The sequence below is a fragment of the Pteropus vampyrus genome, unplaced genomic scaffold (assembly GCF_000151845.1).
Source record: "Pteropus vampyrus isolate Shadow unplaced genomic scaffold, Pvam_2.0 Scaffold261, whole genome shotgun sequence".
In the NCBI taxonomy this organism is placed as follows: domain Eukaryota; kingdom Metazoa; phylum Chordata; class Mammalia; order Chiroptera; family Pteropodidae; genus Pteropus; species Pteropus vampyrus.
The window spans coordinates 861,982-881,643 of record NW_011889042.1 but is presented as its reverse complement, the minus strand read 5'-3'; the positions used below and the strand labels follow the sequence as shown (position 1 = coordinate 881,643).

At 59.3% G+C, this 19,662-nt stretch overlaps 2 protein-coding genes across 2 annotated transcripts; one reads left to right on the top strand and one right to left on the bottom strand.

The window, feature by feature from the left end:
- Nucleotides 1-3,282: 3,282 nt before the first annotated feature.
- Nucleotides 3,283-12,946, bottom strand: TBX2 (T-box 2). Its single transcript, XM_011375030.2, has 7 exons — nt 11,972-12,946; nt 10,613-10,880; nt 9,467-9,613; nt 8,189-8,265; nt 7,926-8,089; nt 6,855-7,489; nt 3,283-4,685 (listed from the first exon to the last, which is right to left on the bottom strand). Exons 1-7 carry the CDS (start codon nt 12,364-12,366, stop codon nt 4,233-4,235), a joined length of 2,139 nt encoding a protein of 712 aa, XP_011373332.1. The 5' UTR covers nt 12,367-12,946; the 3' UTR covers nt 3,283-4,232.
- LOC105302146 (translation initiation factor IF-2-like) lies at nt 12,652-19,579 on the top strand. Its single transcript, XM_023520386.1, has 4 exons — nt 12,652-12,691; nt 12,923-13,287; nt 13,895-14,098; nt 16,815-19,579. The coding sequence occupies exons 1-4, from the start codon at nt 12,652-12,654 to the stop codon at nt 16,989-16,991; spliced, it is 786 nt and encodes a 261-aa protein (XP_023376154.1). The 3' UTR covers nt 16,992-19,579.
- The last annotated feature ends 83 nt before the right edge of the window (nt 19,580-19,662 follow it).

Sequence of the window (19,662 nt, the reverse complement as noted above, 5' to 3'; positions counted from 1 at the left end):
ACCCCGAACCTCGGGCGCTCCAGTCTGCAGGCCCGTCTAGAGCCCCATTTGGGCTGGGAGGAACGCCTCGATCCCTCGGCTGCCTGTGCGGTCCCTGAGCCTGGAGCTACGTCTGTCTGTGGCTTTGTCTCCATGCCCATCCTGCTGTGGGTCTCTATCCATCTTCTACTCTCGCCCAGGGCTGGCTGTCCGGACACCGCCCCGCTCCTGGCCTGCAGCGCCATCTAGTGGGTACCTGGAGGAGTTGCTGCGGCCCTCGGATACAGCCAGCTCTCGGTTAGCTCCTGCCTGGAGCTATGGAAAGTCCCCAAAAGAGGGCCCGAGTAAAGACGAGCGGCCATCGGCCCTGGGAACCCAGTGCTTAGGGAGTGGGTGCGTGTGGGGCGAGCGGATCTGCACCTCTAGAGAGCTTGAAAAGAGTTCCAAGGGCAAACCAGAGTCCCAGGCGCGTTCACAGAGGCATCAACGCATTGAGGGGTGGCTAGGCTGCACTCCCGAGGGCGCTCCCGTAGTAGAGCCCAGAGAGGGCCCAGAGCTCAGGCTCCTTTCCCATTGCCCCTTTACTCGGGCGCGCACGGGTCTCCCCTCTGCTGTCCAGTCCCTAGAGCATGGAGCGATCGGCCCCTCGCCAGACCCTGCCTGCCGGGCTGGTGCTCCTGACTTTGTGGTCAAAGACCGCGAAGGAGGGATTGGATTTGAGGTCTTCCCAAAACAGGATATGAAGGCAGGCTCAGAATTTAAACCTCTGTATCATCCAGACTCTGTCCCTCAAACCATCCAATACGTGGGAAATTGGCGGGGCGGAGCTCAAACTGAGGAGTTCACCTGTGGATGTCCTAGTTGTCACCAAGCTGAACGCGTCCCTCTGGTTCCAAGATGCCCTGCGTAGGCGTTCGCTGTACGCGGGGGAGGTGGACTCCAATTATGCACCCTTCGGTAGCGCCAGGCCACTAATGCTCAAGATTTTTCTCTGCGGCAGCATTTAGTTGGTTGCCGGGGGCGGGGGTGGGGTGGGGGTGGTGGGCTCGAGGGATTGGTACACTCGGATTAACCGAAGAGGAAATGAGGTCCCCTAGATCTCGAAATCCACGCTGCCTTGCCGCTAGGGGTCTCACAGAGCCCCCATACCCAAACCTCCAATCTCCAAGCTTCCCTGTGAATCACAGTCACAATCCCACACCGACACACACAATTCCCTCGGATCGCAGTCCCAAAGCACAAGGCCTCGCGGCGACACATCAGGTCACCAACAAGCCTCAACGACCCCTCAATCTCCATCACCCCCAAACATGCCCTGCACATATGTCCGCGGGCGCTGGCGATTTTGTCGTCTGGGGACCCTGGTGCCAGGCCCTGAAGGGTTAAGGAGGCCTTGGGACACTGGAGCGGCGGGAAGCGGGGCGCCTGAGCTAATTGGTGACCCCGGGAACAATAAGAGCTGGAAAGCTGGTGGCTTAATTGGGCCAGGCAGTGGCCTGGCCTTTTGTCTTAGACAAGGCCCTACCACCGGCCGCGCGGTTCCGGCAGCCGAACTCAGGCTCGCAGCTGGAACCCAGCGGAGCGCTTCGAGGGCGACTCTGGGACGGGACGTGCACGGCGGAAGGCGGGGGAAAGAGGGGACGACTCTCCTAGCTGCCCCTGGGGCCCGGGGCCTCTCGACGTCTTGGAGTATCACTCCACTGCAGCGACAACGCGACGAGAATGCGGCCGCAACGACGCCGCCCTGCCCTGCCTTTGCAGCGACCCTCCTCGGGGTCCCCTCTGTGCCTGGGGCCCCTCCCGTCGCTCCAGGTCGGTGCTGCCCCCTGGTGTCAGCAGCCCGCTCCATCGGCTGCTGCGAACCCGCAGTCTCTTGCCAACTTCCCTTCCTAGACGTGTTGACGGTGAGAAATTGGAAGCAGCGAACACGCGGTTGCTCTTCCAACCTTAGAGGCGTTTTTAGCCCAAATCGACCTCGAATAAGTGCACTACCCAGGAGGAATTCTATTTGAGCTGAGAAAGGGACTCTCTGCCTTGCCCCTCCTGGGAAAGTCAGATTCAGGGAAGCTGGAGCTCACCCTCCCGGAGCTGGAACGATCTTCTTTGCCCTCCCACTCGTTCGTTGGCCAAGACTCTCGCCAAATTCAACGTTGCCAGAGGCCACCTCCCCCACTGGAAGAGGCGGACATGATTCTCTTTCCTTGCAAATGTGTCGGCCCACAAATGTGTCCTGGGCGCTTGGAGGCCCAGATACTGTCAATTCCACTGCCGCCTTCACCCTTCCTCCATCTCACCATCTCTGGTGTCTCTGGTGAGCTGGGGGCCATTGCCTCCTGACCCCCAAAGTCCCAAGGTGGATAGTCTACTCAGCCAAGACGTCGCGGATCCCGAAGGCTTAAAGAGGAGAAAACTGGGAAGAAGATGAGGGGCTCAGTGATGGAGAGACCTAGGGGTGAGTTGGGGGAGTGACCTCTCATCTCCCATCTCTTCCCACTGCTAGGATTAGGGGCTGCAGACATCTGTTGGCTGGGCGAGGAGGAGAGCAGATATCTCGTGGCTAGCTCACAGAATGCTGGCGGGAGGCAGTTGTCCTTGCAAGGGTGGGCCTCAGGGAATTACTGGCCTAAGGAGACTGACACAGTGGGGCTCCCAAGGAGATCCGCAGGGGAGCCCATTTTTATACAGAAGGAAACGGAGGCAGGAAAGGAATAGCCTATTGACCTACACTCCCCAACGCCCCGAGATATTTAGATGAGTTACACAGGAGAACTTTCAGTCTAGACTTTGACACTCTAGGCAACAGCCCTGACACGGAGGAAATGTTTCTTTTTGAGGCTCAGAGGGCAGAGAGATGGAAAAGGATTCTAGGTCTGCGGTCTTTGCGGGACCACAGCCAAACCTTTCCTCGGAAGGGAGAGAGGGAGCCTGGATCACCCACCTAGAGGCGCTAGAAAGGGATGCGTTTCCACCAGGGTGCCCCAGAAGGGGAGCCGGGAGTCCAAGGAGTGGCTGGAGCGGCGGCCAGAGGTGAGTGGCCAGCAGAGGGAGCACGGCCCCCGGCCTGGGACGCGGCCCGCGCTAGGAGCTCGAGGCCGCACGGCGCCTCCTAGCCCAGCCCGCGGCCCGCGCCGGCGCCGCCCGGCCTCGCAGCTCCGCCCGCAGCTCCGGCCGCGCTGCCGCCCCCAGGGTGCAGCTGCAGCCGAGCAGGGGGCGCCCAACCTTTTGTCCCCGCCTCCAGTCCCTCCTAGCGCGCTTGCTGCACCCCAGCCCCGCGCGGCCCACAGAGCGCACAGCGCCGTTCACTTCGCATTGTAGCGTTTTATTGTTTTCTCTCATTTTTTTGTCGTTTCGTCTCGCTCCGGAGCGAAAAGTGAAAACCTGAGGTGGAGCCCGCGGGCTAGGCGAGCAGAGCCCGGGCGGAGGTGCCGAGGGGCTGGCGGGGTGGGAGTTCCTCCGGGGCTCGGGGCCTTCTTCTGCAGCCAAGGGCCACCACCCCCCAGCCCTGTACAATATAGATGCTCATGTAAAATGAAAAAATTTAAATGCTATGAGTTAATCTCTAAATATTATGTACACAGCCATGTACACTTTTGAATAAATTAATACCAATTTGCATATTCTGGGAATCTTAAAGCTTATTTACACAAATTACCATTTATTTCATAAATATCTTTTTTCCCTGGGGACTCAAGGCAGAAGTGCCACTCCCTCCGCTGACCCAGGGGTGGGAGGGGCGCCTGTCTCTTGGGGGAAGAGGCGGGAGGACTAAAAGAACAGGTCCCACCCAGCTCCAGTCTACACTGACTTCGGTCTTCACTGACCCCAGCATTCCTTATCCCAGATTCTCAAGCGGTCCAGGCAGGAGGCTAGGGATGCTCTGAAGCTCCCTCCGAAGCTCCCGCCCCTAACCCCTGCACCTTCTGGCTCACGAACAGATGGCTGGGATGGGGATGAAGCCTCCCTACAGCGCTGGAGGGCCCAGAGAGGCCTCAGGATGACACCTTGACACTGGAACAGATCTGGACTGAGTCCAGCATCTCCGAAGTGACTCTATTCCCTGCAGCCGGATTCCTTGTGAGGCCCAGGGAAGTGTCCCAGGCCCCCGCTGGCTGATCAGGCTCTATTCCGGCTGCTGCAGCCTGTTTTCGCTCCTTTATTTAAATAAATACCCATTCTGTGCTGTACAGGTCCCAAGCAGCAGGGGCAGGCAGCCCGGGAGGCCTGCATGGCAGCGGAGCAGCTGGGCAGCCCCCTCACTTGGGCGACTCCCTGCCGGGGGAGAGGGCTCGCTGGCTCTCTAGCCCACTCACCAGTCTCTGGATGCTCTGCAGTTCACTGGCCGCCTCTTTGGCTGAGCCGCTGGGCGACAGGGCACCACGGGGCGGGGCCCCCACTTTTCGGAGAGCCAGCTCAGGCAGAGGACTGGGCTCCCGGCTATTGCCGCCTGCAGCCTTGGAGCTCTCTGCCACCAGCCCAGTCGTGAGGAGACTAGTGCTAGGCGGGATGGTGACCGGGATCTGGTAGGGACTGAAACGCAGGCGGGGCCGGGCACTGCCCAGAAAGGGGCTCCGGGAGAGGGAGCCAGCTGCGGCTGCGGCGGCAGCTGCAGCACTGGTGGCTGGCAAAGCAGAGGCAGCTGCCGCAGCGGCTGCCATGTAAGTGTAGGGGTAGGGGAAGAGGCCTCCGAAAGTGGGCATTGGGATTCCCTGGAAGAAACAGAATAAGAGAAGGGTTAGGCATCCTGCCTGAGGTGTTCCTGATGGTGAGCTGGTACTAGAGGTGGTGCTACAGCTGGTCATCTTTGCCCCACTGTTTTAGGAATGTAAGACCAGAGCTCACACAACTATAACTCTAAGAAGCACACAGAGGCATGAGCCAGTATGTCTATGGCCAACCAAGTGAGAAGGGGAGATCACTTCAGATTGACACAAAGGCCTGGCACCATCAAGCTCTGTGCCAGTAGGAGTAAGAGGAAGCACATTCCAGGTGGCTGAATTAGCATGGGCAAAGGCCTAGCAGGAGAAAACAAGGCAGGTGTAGAGCCAGGTGGCAAGCAGGTAGCTTTGGCAATCTTGGGAGGTTCTGATCACTTAGAACAGTGTCCTCCCCAGCCCTTCTATCTGCAAGTGCCCCCAAAGGGCCAAGGAAGCACAGTCAGGGGGAGGAACTTTATAAATTCTCCCTTTGCCTGCTCACCTGCTCAGAGGTCTCCTGCCTGGGCCAGGAGAAGGGCAGAGATGCCAATCAATTTATAAACTGGCCTGAATATTCTACAAAGAACTCCTGGCTGCACCTCAATAGCAGCTGAGGTAGGAATGCAGTCTTTGCCTGTGGAGAGCACAGTAGCCAGGAAACCCTGGATAAACACCGCCTGAGTCCATGAGGCCCGACTTTTGGATTATCTGACCTTTGAAATAATGGCTCACTCCCCAGAGTATGTGGGAATGGGGAAGAGGGCAGGGAGCTGACTGTGCTGGGCCACTAGGGATACTCAGGCCTGGCTCAGGCAGGGAGAAAGAAAGCAGTAGCTTAGTCAGAAATGAGAAAATATCCTTCCTAGAAGGTCAAGACCTATTGGGCATTCAGACCTGGCATCTCAAGTCGAGAGAAATGAGGAAGGTGTCAGATCTCCCAGGATTTGGCTCTACCTGAAGGCCAGGGGCAGGTTACCCTGGCTTGGGAACTTAACCGCTAGCAGTATACCAAGTGATGCCTCCTGAATTCTGGGTACTCTTACCCTGGCCTTGCACCTGTTGACCAGGCTGTGTCTAGAAGCCGTGGCTTCTCCATGACCTCTAAGATGGCCATGCTTCTCACCAGAATTTGTCTGGGGAAGAGGCATTCACGTATACACAGAATCAAGGGTGCAGATTCAATCTCCAGGTCCCGAATTCCATTTTCCAGAGGCTTCCTTGCCAGCTTAGAGCCCCAGATATGTGATGTTAGTGCCTTCGATATTCATTCCACCCCCACCCGCACTGAGCTCTGTTTAAAACTCATCTCAGAATCCCCTCCCCCACTTTAAAAATATTTGCTTCTCAACCAAAGGAGACGTCTTAGACCTGAACTACTATTTTCCTTCCCTTAAGATAAGATCTCAAGGGTTCAATTTGCCAGAAACCTCAGAGGGAAGAAAATGAATAAAGAGATTCCAAATCTTTCCACAGGGAATATTCCACCCAAGCAACCAAAGAGGCTACTCTCCCCATTGGATCTCCTTATTTTGCTACTGGCCACAGTTTCATAAACTCTCCCCTGGGAGCTCAGAATTTCGACAAAGGCCTGGGGAACTGAGCCCCTCTTCCTTGACGTGTGCGGCTAGGGGGAGTTAGGAGCCCCAAGACTGGAGAAGGAACAGCTCTGTCCTTTATCAAATCAGAGGGCTTCCTGGAGTGCCTGAAAAAGGCATCTGGAGGTGGGACATTTTAGTGGTCAATTGTCCAGAAAATATTGCAAAATGTCTCACTTCCTTTGTCCAGCCACCTTGGTTGTTCAGGGACCAACAGTGAGCCAAGGGTCTTTGTTCCCAAGAAAATGTCCTGAGGCCAGGAAAGTGGACATCACAAAAACCAGGGGCAGCCCCAGAACAAGAAGAATTTAATGGGTGTTTCACTCTATGCTGTGCTTATAGGGAAGGAAACAAGCCCAGAGAGGGTCAGGGACTTGCCCAAGGTCACACAAGAGGCAGAAGCAGCACCCTGGCGGACCCTGGACCTACAGTCTTAGCCTCTCTGAACCTAGGTGTTGTAGAGCATGTCCATGCTTGCCCAGTAAATCTCTGAGCTCCTCTGGCACCCTTAAGCCCTTTGCGCACCTCAGCCACCCACATCACTCCTTCCCCCTTCATCGTGTTGCCACCAGAACACAGGTCTTACCTGAGATGCCAGCATGTGCTGGGAGAGGTGGAACGGGAAGGGTGCGGCGGTGGTTGCCGCACTGGCTGTGGGGCCCAGCCCGCCTGCGTCCAGCCCGGTGGCGGTCCCCGGCCCACCACTTCCACCGTTGCCGCCCCCTGCCACCGAGGCCAGCAGGTGACCCATGCCCATGGCAGAGAAGGCTCCAGGGCCCATGGCGAACTGTCCCGGGTGCAGAAAGAGTGGCTGGCCGGCCCCCAGCGGCCCGAAGAACTGCTGCCCGTGCAAGTGGCCAGAGAAAGCCAGTCCTGGCAGGTGGCCGGCGCCCAGGGGGGACGCACTGTCTGTCTGCACCACCAGCGGTGCCAGGCTGGGCTCTTTGCCCTCGCCCACCTCCTTGCGCCCCTCGTCCTTCCGCCGAGCTTCAGCGCGCTCCCTCTCTAGGCTCCGCAGACCAAACGGGCCGTCCCCGCCGCTCTCAGCCGGCTCCTTCACTCTCTCCGGGCTACGCCGCTCCCGGGCGCGCTCAGATTCGTTCAAACCAGGAGGGCTGCTGCCGTCTAGGGCCGGGCTGTGGCCTAGCGCTGGCCCCGCGCGCTCCTCGCTCAGCCGCTCCGGCTCTGGGTCGCTGTCCGCGGCGCAAGACTTCTCATCGCCTGCGGGGAGAGAGAATGCGCGGGGTTACAGGGGCCCGGGAAGAAAGAGACTGGAAGGCCCTCCTGGTGTCTGGGTCGTGTCCGAGAGACTTGGAACGGCCTGCTCTTGGGAAGGCCAAGTCGGAGGCTTCCAGATCCCCGTCGGGTAACGGGCAGTGGCAAATCACCTCATCCAAGACCCCTTATTTACAATGAAAGAAATTATTGGGCCCTGTAGAGTTTTCTTTACTGCTACAAAGTCACATAGCGCCAAGGACCTAGCTCCAAGTCCCGCCGGATCTTCTGGCTACCAGGGACCGCCCATCACAAACATATTGCTGGCGCTTCCCCCATGCCTTAAGGTTAGCCTGAAGCTGAGAAAAGAGCCAGCCGGAGCCTTGAAGAGACCTTTCCCTCTCCCTTCCCTCAACCCAGGTCCGACCGCTCAACCCCCCACCTCTGGTCCGGTGCAAGCGCAAGGGACTAGGCGCTGCCCCGGGGGAGGGTGGCGGTTCCCGCGCGGGGGGAGGGTCGCAAGACGAGGCGTCCGACTCGGCGCCGTCGCGCTCCGGCTTGCAGTGCTCTTCGTACAAACGCAGAGAAGGCAGCGTCAGCTGCTTCCTGGGGATGAGCAGAGGGAGTGGGTCAGAGGAAAGCGCACCACCCCCAGGTCCTGCTCCCTCAGGCACCCGCCGCGCGGCGGTCCTGAGGACCCCTCACCTTTTCTCCCGCCTGCCGTTCCCGGTGTCCCGGAAGCCCTTAGCAAACGGGTTGTTGTCTATCTTCAGCTGCGTGATCTGCGGGGACCGAGGGGGGGCGGGGCGCCAGGTCAGGATGCGGGTCTTCCAGCCTGGCCTGGGGCACCCGGAGGTCAGCCGCTGCCGGCCCAGAGGAGAGCCTACGAGTGTCCACTTGATATCCGCCCGCCTAGGATGGGCCGCTCGGAGCCCAAAAGCGGGCTGCGCAGAAAGCGACAGAATCTCTCCTCCTTCAAAATCTTTATTCGAGGCAGAATCGCTCAGTTTGCACACACAAGCCCAAAGCTGTGCGCACAGAATCGAAATCTGTCCAAGCATGCACAGAGGCGGTCACTCAACTTAAACAAACCCCGCACCTGAGCAGGCGCTCACAGAGACAGCAGAGCACAAGCAGGTCGGTAGACACATGAAAGACAAATCACACTCACGGGCCCGTGCACACGCAAGTATACACAGACAAAACAAGTGTCCACAGAACAAACGAATAAACACGTCTCCACACGTATCCAGGATGCCCCAAATGGTGCACGCATACCCACGCTTACACATCGGTTCACAAAGACAGAAAGAAGAACGGTCAGGACACTCGGACACTCTCATTCACCGGAGAGTGGTACACACGGGTGCTCTGCCCTTCTAGAGAGAGGGTGTAGAAAAGCAGCTAGCAGAAAAAGCCTTTTGGCTTAACGGAAAAGTCTCTAAGCATCTCCCAAGAGGTCCGGGGTTGGACTGGCCCAGAGTAAGGTGCTTTGGGGAGCTGTGTCACCCGTCCCGACCTCTGGCTCCCGCGGGAGGGTGGAAACCGGGCCCTGGGTTCCTAAGCGTGAAGTCCTAGCGTGGGGTTCCTAGCGTCGGGAGAGCCTGGGCACATTGCCTCGGGCGCCCTGTCTTCATTTAAATTCCCATCCCTGAGCCAAGAAATAAACGAATGAAATGTAAAAATGTCAGCTCGGGCCCGGACTCTCTGCTAATTGCTAAGCAAACATTCCCACCCCAAAGAGAGCTCAGCTGTTGCGCGTCCCCGGGAGCATGTGTGTACATGTCCCGGACTTGGGAGGGAGCCTGGGGGTTTTCGGTAGGTGCTGCGCTTACAGATGAAAGACTTGGTGCTAGGGAGTGGACTATGAGGGAGCGGGGTGGGTCTGGAGGGCTGCTGGCCGGTGTGAGTGGAGGGTTGGAACCTGCACATGTATAAGGTTGCCGGTGCAGGGGCTGGGCGCGCCACTCGCCCCGCGCGCACCTTGTCGTTCTGGTAGGCAGTGACCGCGATGAAGTCGGTCTCAGGGAACACGTAGGTGCGGAAGGTGCTGTACGGCAGCTTCAGGATGTCGTTGGCTCGCACGATGTGGAAGCGCGGTTGGTACTTGTGCATAGAGTTCAGGATGGTCTGTGGGGAGGGCGCAGGTCAGCCGGCAGCCCCCAGACTTTGGCCCCAGCGTTTTTACTCTATGGGGACCCGAACTCTTTCCATTCGTCTCTCTCATGGTTCTGCCTTCCCTATTCCCCATCCTTTGCTATTTTCTCCTGTCTTCCTCGTTTCTTCTTGCCTACGTTCTTTTTCTTTTATTTTTTCTCTCAATTTTCTTAACAGTCTCTCTTTCATCCTCTCTCAATTTAAAAAGATTTACCCCAGTTGAAAACAGAAATAAAACAAAATAAAAAATCCTACAACTCCACTCTTAACCTCTCTTCCTGGGCTCATTGCTATGCCCCTAGTAACCCCACAAAGATAAGACTGGGACCTTCAAGGGCTTACCCACTGCCCTACCTCCGAGTGGGCAGTCCCTTTTGCCCCATGAACTACCCCCTCCCATTTGCTGGGGCTCTGAGAGCTGAAATACAGAGAACCCCTAAACTCCCTCCTCCGGGTGGGGCATTTGCCTGTAGGAGGAGGGAAGGGAGTCTCAGAGAGGGTGTGTGTGTGGGGGGGGGGCTGATTTAACTTTTAAATCTCCTCGTTTGGGGAGAGGGATGGGGACATGGGTCTTCAGGAAGGGTGAGGACAAGCTAAAGTTGTGAGTAGGTTTTCCAAGCTCTGCACCTAAAGATCAATAGCTGCACGATGGAGTCCCAGCCACACCTGCCTCCCACTGGATGCTAGGAAGGACTTTTCAAAGGCCTAACCCAAGCTGAGATTGTGAGCAGCCTTGAACTTACCAGCCCCGACATCACCATTCCCCAGGCTTGCAGAGCAGAGCTCTCTGGGCCCAGGCCCAGCCAGCATAGGCCACCGAGCAGTGACCTTGGCAGGAGCACTCCGGGGGTTCAGACAGCACTCCCCTCTGAGGAATCCTCCTGCTTCACTCTCCCACCCCAGGCTGCAGTGCCAGGTGCCAGTCTCCCACCCCCTCCCCTACCCGCATATCAATCCCCATCCCGCACTCACGAAGCCGTGCTTGTCGGAGATGTTGTTGGTCAGCTTTAGCTTATGGAAGGCCACAGGCTTGGCCATCCACTGCTCTCCCGTGGCTGGGCTGTCTGGGTGGATGTACATACGTTTGGGCATCTCGGGGTCAGCCTTGCCGGCCACCATCCAGCGTGAGTTATGGAATTTATACCGGCAATCGTCAGCGGCCACAATGTCCATCAGCAGGATGTATTTGGCCTTCTTGTCCAGGCCGCTGACTCGCACCTTGAAGGGAGGAAACATCCGCCTGCAAGGGAGCGGGGAAGACGCCATGGGACGCAGCTCTCTGTCGGAGGACCTCTCTTCCCAGACACACAACACTGCCTGGAGCTTCCACATCTTGTGTTTCCCTGCTGTTGCTGATCTGCCCCTTTATTACTGCCCAGGAGACCTAACCCGTGATTGTTCCTCCTGGGAGATCCCATTTCTGCCTGTCAGACCCTCTCTTATTATAAGGCTTCCCACTGGCCCAATGCTCAGATCTCTTTCGCCCTCATGAGATGAAAGCCTACGTCCAGGAAAGAAATCCAGACCCTCTAGAAATACACTCGCTTCTTTTGAATCTCCCCCAAATTCGTTCAAGGGATATACCCACTTGAAACTGAAGCTCCCAGAAATACATTCGGAGGATGTTTGTTTGGGGAACTGGGTTATAGCGCTGAACAAGAACCCTAACCCTGAAGTTCGGGGGAAGAGGGTGAGCCTGAGGCCTGGATTTCTCGGTGGCTAAATCGAAGGGTGGGGGAGTGGGGGACTGTGGCTTTCTTCTGGCTTTAGGGCCTGGGACAGTGTGTGCGTCCGAAGCTCCCTGCACCTAGGCCCAGACGAGGCTCCCTGCCGGATCAGGCTGAGGCTAGGCCCGCTCCACGCTCGCTGCCGGGACCGAGCGGCGGACGTGAACCAGCGGGCCAACCTGGGTCTAGCGGGGTGCGGGTCCCATTCTGGGCTCCGGGGTCCGAGAAGCGGCCGGGAGACGCTGCATCTCCCTGGAGCACCAAGCCAGATGGAGAGGCAGGAATGCAAGGCCGCGAGGCTAAGTTGCAGCAGAGACCTCCGAGACCCGCCAGGGCCGAGCCGAAGGGCCTCCTCGGCTTTGGGACTCAGAACGGTTGGAACTATTCTTTAGGAGCATATTTTCGTTTACCTCATTTGGAAGATTTTGATGTTTTAAAAATCGCTCGGTGCCGAATTTGAAAAGTCATTTGGTTGTCTGTGGGAGTTAAGTGTGGCGCCGGTCCGGAACTGGGACCCGCGAGCGGCAGGCTCGGCGCTGGTGGGTGCTGTCGGGTCCCCCAGCCCGCCCTCCCGCGCGCCCTCCGGACCAGCCGACCGCCCTACCTCCCGGATTTGGTGATGACCATCTCGGTGCCCAGCTTGTGGAACTGGTCCCACAGTTCCTTGGCCTCCAGCGTCACCTTGGGGTCGTCCTCCACTTCGTCCTCGGGCTCCAGGCTCTTAAGCGAACGCAGATGCGCGGCGGGCGGGTGCGGGCCGAGTGCCGAGACGTGCAGCCCCGCCTCGGCCGCTGCCGCCGCGGCCGCCGCCGCGGCCGCCGCCCCCGCCAGGCCCGGGTCGGGCAGCGGCTTGGCCAGAGCGCCGGGCGGCAGGGCGAGCGCCGGGAAGAAGGAGGGCTGCGCCGCCGCCAGGAAGGCGGACATGGGGAAGTCGGCCGGCCGTGGCGCGTGGAACGGATGGTAAGCCATGGCGCTGGCCGCCAGCGCCGGCTCTCTCATCGGGACATCCGGCCCAGGCGCCCAGGGGCCAGGGCCGGGGGCGCGCGGCTCGGACCCCCGGCCCGGGCGGCGGCGCGCGCGGAGGAAGGGCGACCCGGGTGGCAAGCGCGGCGGCGGCTCCTCCCGGCTCCCCGTCCGGCGCACGACGAGGGGCACGGGGCTCTGAGCGCGGGGGTGGCGGGGGCTCTGCGCGGGGCTGGGCTGGGCTGGCCCGCTCCGGCGCCGGGGACCACGCGCGACTGGTTAGATCTTGTCGTGATCTCTGGAAAACTGTGACTATCTCACATGTCCTGCCCTGCTCGGATCCCCTGCGCTAACGAGCCAGGCCCCCCTTGATTGCTGATTTTACGCTTTTTGGACCAATTGTGGGTCTCCGGGGGCGGGGTTTTGACAGCTCAGGCCAAGCTCCGGCCGGGAGGGGGGGCCCGGGAGAAGGTGTCGGAAGCCTCAGCAGTAAGAAAACATGTCAACAGAATAAAATATTAACCAATGACCGGCCAGCGGGCCCTGAGACCCCTCCCCCTGCCTCGGCCCCCACCTCGCGCCCGCGCCTGAGGCTGCCTGCGCCGGGACCGGATAGCGCGGCGGGCCGACCCGACCCGCCGAAAGGGCCTGAGGCGGGGGGCGCCCAGTCCCAGGGCCCTGGGGAAGGAACCCCAGCCGCACGCCGGCCCCAAGTGCAAAGCATTGACACGGCCCCGAGAGGAGAGGGGGCGCCCTCCTTCTCCCGCGCCCGGCAGCCCGGCCGCCCTGGCCCGCGCCCCAGCTTGGCCTCCGACCCCGCTCTTGGCCGCGGCGTCACCCGGGGCCCCTGCACTCCGGAGGGAGGCTGCGGGTGCTGGAAAGAGAGGCCGGTGGGCGGGCGAATCGGGAGGCGCGGGCTGCCAAGGTCCCGGAGCGGAACCCAGGTGGCGGGAGCTGGTGAGTGGTGCGGGGGCAGAGCCCTGGTGGGGCCGGCGTGGGCGGGAGCGGGACGCGGCCTTGCACTAGGGAAACGCGGGGACCCCCTAGCCCGCGCCTTCCCTCACAGGAAGACTCAAGAGGATCCTGGAGTTCCGGGCAAGCCTTAAACCCAGCCCAGACTCCGTCTGCTTCCCGACCCAGCCCTGAGCCCTCCGATGGCCAGGAGAGCGGGTCCTCGGGGCTAGGAAGGGAGTGCACCTTCCGCTGAGCACTGGGTGGCTCCGCGCGGGCTGATCCCGGCCCCCAAATTCTTTACCCGAAACCCAACGAATTTTCGCCGCATCCGGTACGGGAGACACAAGTCTCCCTTATGCTACACACCGGCATCCTCTCTTCGCTCTCCGCCACTTTCCTGGAGTTCTCGACTCTCGCACGCGCCAGTCCCTCCGGTTCAGTAGTGCCGAGTAACGAGTGTGGGAGTCGGAATGTCTGTGTGCACCTGTGGTTGAACACCCCCCCCCCGACCCCCGATTGAACCCAGTCGGGTTTCTCAGTCTTCGTTCTCTGGCAAACCCAGTTATTCCGCACCCTCCACCCCCGTGGCGTGTGTATGTGTTGCGCCCAGTGTGGTGAGACCCTCTGTGAGCAGCGAGAGCGGCAACTTAAGGCGTGCTCCCAGAGAGTGAAGCGGCCACACACCTGCCTTGAATCTGGCTCCGGCGCCGACACTCAGACTGATTCCTGGCGGTCGCGTTCAGGACAAGACGGACAAGACGGACCACGAACTAGACTGGGTGACACTGCTGCCCGCACAACCAACACAAATGTGGGTGAGTTCAGTGGGCGCGGGCCTTGTGCTCGCGTGGTGGGCGCGTACAGCGCGCATCCAACAGCGACCTAGGCAACCCTGCCCATCCGCTGCGCACACGCAGTCTCAGGGCATCTTGTCGCTGCACACTAGGACCTGGCGTGTAAAGCCTCATATCCCCGAGCTACTCGGGTTCCGGACCGGCCGGAGCGATTTGGCCTCCGCGACCTTTTTTCTGTTTTTCCGACCCGGCGACGACACTCTCGTAACTCCCCTTACTCAGGGCTCAGATAGGCACTGCCGCCACAGGGTTTCTCTTCACGACCTCGCTCTTGGCTGCGTCGCTCCTCTTTAAGTGCCTCCTCTGTCCAGAACCAATCATCGACTCCAGGCTGTGCAGTCTATGCAGCCGGGGCAAGATCCGTTGCAGCTTTACACAGGCAAAGTCCTGCCGGCTCCATCTTAGGCGGGATGTGCTCCCCTCGGGAGGGACGTGCGTGGATAGGTTCGAGCAGACTGTGAGGTGACCAGATAATAGATAGCCAGGGCAGCGTTCCTTAGCCAGGAATTGGGGTATGGGCCTGGAAATCCGTGAATACATTTGCAAAATCATGTGCGTACACGTACTTTCATACTTGTAAGAATGTGTGTACACTTAAGTGTAATTTGGACATTTCCCTGGGGAAGGTCCGTAGCTGGTCTAAGGATTCAAGGCCCAGAAAGTTCGATACATGCTGGCCTGGGTTGTTTGCCCAAGAAACCCGGTGGTGACAGTGTAGCAACTGCATTTGGGGACCACGAACCCACCTGGCCACAGGAATTGGGCCACGGACCTGCTCTCCTGCGGCCACAGGCTTTGTGGGCTGGGCCCCCACTGTCTGCCCCGCCGTCCCGCGACCAGCCCGAGTTCCTGCTACAGCCACTCTCAAGATTCTGAATCTACCCCCAGTCAAACTCTCCAGCGAAGAATATCTTTGGCTCTTCGAAAACCGTGCGGGGAAGGCCCAGGAGGCCCCGGAGCTGCGCCGTGCGATGCCCAGCTTCTGCTCGGCCCCTCCCCCACCTGGGTCTACCCCTCTTCCCCTTCCCGGGAACAGGCACCTCTGGGGGTCCCCAGGGCTGAGTGTGCCTGTCTCTTTAAGAGGCCCTGGGGGGGCGCCTTGCAAGCCGCCCAGGACTGGAGGGGGAGGGCATGGGCGGGGGCGGCTGGCGCCAGGCGGCCGAGGCTCCACAACAAAGCTCCGGCCCCTGTCACTTCGCATCGGCCGAGCCCTGCAGACGGGCGGGGGACGCGCGCTCAGTCGCCCCTCCCTCTCCCAAGCGCTCCTGGGCCCCGGCGTCCCGCGGGCGCGGGCCTCTCAGCCTCCGTCCCGTTGCACGCGCACAGTGCGCTCTGCGCTTCCCGCAATAAGGAAATCCGGCGCGGACGGCCTGGGCCGGGTGGTGCCGCGGTACCGAGCCTGGCTAGGCTGCCCGTCTGTCCTTGGCTCCATAACCTTCTGCGGGGTCAAGGGCCACTGCTGGGAACTCCCCCGGGTTGTTTCCTGCCGGTGTCGTTGGTCTGTGTGACTGGGCGTGAATCTGTGTGAGCCTGCATGGATGGTTTGGGGATGTCTGGTTGTGGGGCAGAGAGGTGTGCGTCTGGGTCACAGGGTGCTGCCATGAGACTGGTACTAAGTGCACAGTCGTATATGAGTGTGCTCAGGTTAAGTTCGGGTGACGTGTGTGGCCCTATATGTGTGACCAGTAGTGGGGGGTGCCACTGGGCGCGTCCGTCCGGTCTTGGAGTGTTGTGTGTGCATCTGGTGGTGGTGGGGGGAATGGACAGAGTTGCTTCCCATCCCCGGCTTCCCGGCCGGACTCGCTCCTCCCGGAGCCTTGGCGCCAGCCAGCCCCGTTTAGCGGCCGGGCCCGGCTCCCCCGCAGTCCTGGGTCTGGCTGGGGTGGGGGCCGCGGCCTCGATGACCCCGGCCCGCAGCGGCCCGGCCTGTCCCGTCCACTTAGACAAATTGCGGCTGACAGGCGCGTAGTCTCTCTGGAGTCGCCGCCCGCCCGTCGCCTCCCTCCCGACCCAATTACCCTGTGCAGGGTCGGGCCAAGTGGCTGGGACGGGGCGGGGGGGCGCGAGTAGAGAGGGAGGCTCGACCTCTTCCCGGTTGCGTTGTGGCCCCGGCCTTGCACTAGGATGGGCACGGGGCCACTTCTTCTGTGTAGGTCCGGGTTAGTGCCTGGGCAGCCACGGCCTGTGTGGCCCAGTCTCCAGTCTTCTAGACTGATGTGAAAACGAGGCCCCACCCTGGCTGCTCTGGCCCAAGACAGACCTGGCTATCAAAGGAGCATCACTCTGCACCTGAGCTGGCAACCGAGAACGTGTCCCCGGATTTTGGGCGAATTCCCCATAATTTGGGGGCTCCCATAACCCTGGGAGCTCCAGACTATTCGCTGCTCTGGGGACGAAGTCCACGGGTCGGAGCTGTCCTGTTGGAACCTGGAGGTCAACAAAAGTGAGGTGCACATCTGTGAACCTGCATGAGCGTGTCCGTGCACAGGTGTGAGATGACGGCTGTGGGTGTCTGAGATCACGGCAGCGTGAACGGGCCATGCTGCCGTGTGGCTTGAGAGGGGGGACAAAACGCAGGAAGGACCCCTAGGGCAAGCCCACCTGCGAGAGAGGGCGGGGCTGGCCTGCGCTGCGAGCTCACCAGGCTCTTGATTCGCTTTCTGCAACGCTTTCTCCGTGAGCGGGCGCCGGAATTCCCTGGAGCAACATCGCGGGCAGCGTAGCACAACCCGGGATCCAACTGCGCCGCGTCCTCTCGCCTTCCCGCGGAAGAATTACCTGGTTTGTCCGATTACCCTACGGACCTCGAACAAACCTTTTGCTCTTTCGACCTGCAGCTTCTTCTTCGCCTAGTTGAACCTCGTTGCTCCTATCCGCAGTGCATGCTCCCCTCCCCCTGCTTTACCGTTGAGGACCCTGAAGCCTAAAGGTGCAGTAAGCCCACGGCCAAGACAAGTACCCTGGGCAGAGCTGGAGTGGGACGCTGGGACCTTAAAAGACAGCAAGGCCGAATCCACTCCTTAGAAGGTGCTGATGTCGTTGCTGTCCCACTAGCTACCTCTGCTCATACATCAAGGCAAAACTGAGACTCGAGAGCCCCACCCTCAGGCTGCGCTCTTGCTTTGACTGTAAGACCTACAAGATGCTCTCTCTTTGCCCCTAGAGTTTCCAGCTTTAGGTCTACAGGACGGGGCTGCCTTCCCAGTTACACAGGGACGAGGGAGCAGCTTCAAAGTCAGTCAGAGATAGGAGCTGGAAGCTCTAAGGGTTAGGGATGGAGGTGAATGGATTCAGAGTCTTGAGGGGCACAGGAAAGGGAGGTCAGTGCAGAATCGGGTTCTCTAAGGGAACCAGCCAGAGCATGTGAGGCAGCAAGGAGCAGATAGGCATCAGATTAACTCTGTGACTTTGTGACCTTGGGCAAGGCCCTGGCCTTCTCGGGGGGCTTAGGCTTCTCTTCTGCAAAATGAGGACCAAACAGTGTTTTCTTAGGCGCCTTGTAGTTTAGAGATTCTCTGATCTGTGAAAACCAGAAAAATCAGCACTGAGAAACCATTTCCAATCTCAGACTGGCAGCTGCCTGCTCTTGTCTCCGCTTGCTTCCAGAGGAGCTGACACTAGTGTTTGAGAGTGTTTGTGCATCCGAATTTGCCTTGGGACCACTGGGCCCTTTCTCAAATCAACCTCAGACAGTGCCCTCCCTCTTTGAGCTACCACCCCAGCTCCCATCAGCCTCCTCTCAGACCATGAAGCTATTTTTTCCTTCATCAAATTGAAAGTCCATAGTAATTTGTCTGTTGAGCAGGTAGTGCTATGAGAAACATGGAGTTCACATGGCTATCTGAAGGTCACAGGGTCAGATCACAATTAGATGCATGTTCTGATGGCCTCCTAGGTGATGCCATCATGGAGGTCTGCTGGGGGTGAGGCAGAGATTGCCTTGGGTGTTATCTCTAGAGCATAGGAGACTGGCTGTTCCAGGGCCAGTGGTCTGTAAGGTCCCCTACCTTGGGGCCCAACTCTCATGTACAGCTGATTACAGGCTGTGGCAGGGTCCATAACCGCCCCAATTAGCCAGGGGCCAGGCCCAAGGCCTCTCTGATAACCTGAGCTCCAGTGGCAGCCGCCACGGGGCCAGCTTATCTGGCCTCTCTTATCCTCCCCCTCCCCCCACATACTCGAAGAGTTGTCCGGGCTGTGAGCAGATGAATAACCAGATTGTCCTGCAAGCTCAGCCGGCAAGTCCAGCCCTACACCCACCACTTTCCCTTACTGAAGGAGGCCACAGCTGTTTTGCACCCCCTGGAGGGAAAGGGCTGAGCCAGAGAGGACTCCTAACTCTAAGCTGCCAGCCGGTTCCCTGCATGGTTGGAGAGAGCTCCTAGCTCTCCATTTTTGCCCCATCCATGTGCCCTAGGGTGGGTTCAGAGGGCTCACCCTTCCTAGAGCTCTAGACTCATCCCCAGGGTGCCTCGTGGCACCCCCTCCCCTGCCTTCTGACTGAAACACTGCCCTAGTTGGGGATAGAGGCTGTGCCCGGCACATTAAGGTCTTCGATTCAGTCAAAATGGAGGAAAAGCTGCTGCTTGTCTGGCAGCCCTCACCGGCTGTGCCCAGGCCTCCTGACCTTCCGGCATGCCTCGCTCTGCTATGTGATTTCTCACCCTGCAGGTTCCCAGGCAGGAGGGACTGGCTTCAGCCACCCTATGCAGGGCCATCTACTCGGCGTACAGAACCTAGTGCAATTCAGGTCCCCCTTCTCCTAACATGGCCAACTGATCATGTGGAGGGAACTGAAGATTAAATCTCATCTCAGGTGCCAAGCTTGGATGGGATGTGTGTGATGGGGGCAGGGGCCCCAGGAGCTGCCCCAGCTCCTGCTGGATGGTTGGACGGGAAGGCCTGCTTGTTTGTGAACTCAGCTCTTCTGTGGCTGTTACATTAAACTTCACCCTAAACCACACCTGGCTCAGTGGGTTTCCTTTGATTCTCCCAGGCCTCTTTGGGATCTCGGGGAAGGAGGGACTTGGGCTATCGTTATTCTCCTTCTTGCTCAATACTCTTTTATGCCCCTACCCCCCACCTCCACTCCTGTCTCCTACCTGCCCTTCACTTTAGGTCCAGAATTGGGAGGATAGGGAGGGGATGGGGACAAAATCAGGAACTTGACATCCAAGGTTCTAGCCAAGTTTCATGAGACCCACCTTCACCCGACCATCTTTCCGCTTTCTGAGCTTAAAAAGAGGCAATTATAAGGTGTCTTCCCTGAAGATAAGGCCAGAGTCTTCATCAGGCTCTCCTTCCCACAGCAGTCCACCAGCACATGCCAAAGACCTGACTGGCCCTAACTGCCACAGCTACGGAGGGTCGGTCCCCAGAACTCACTGACTCTGGTAACGGGCAAGGTTAGAATGGATTAGATTGATCTCCTTCTTTCTACCCCTTCGCTGACTCCCCCCTCAGTTGCACATGTTGGGGTGGCGATTGTTGGGGAACAGGGACGCATGGTTAGCTCCACAGGACT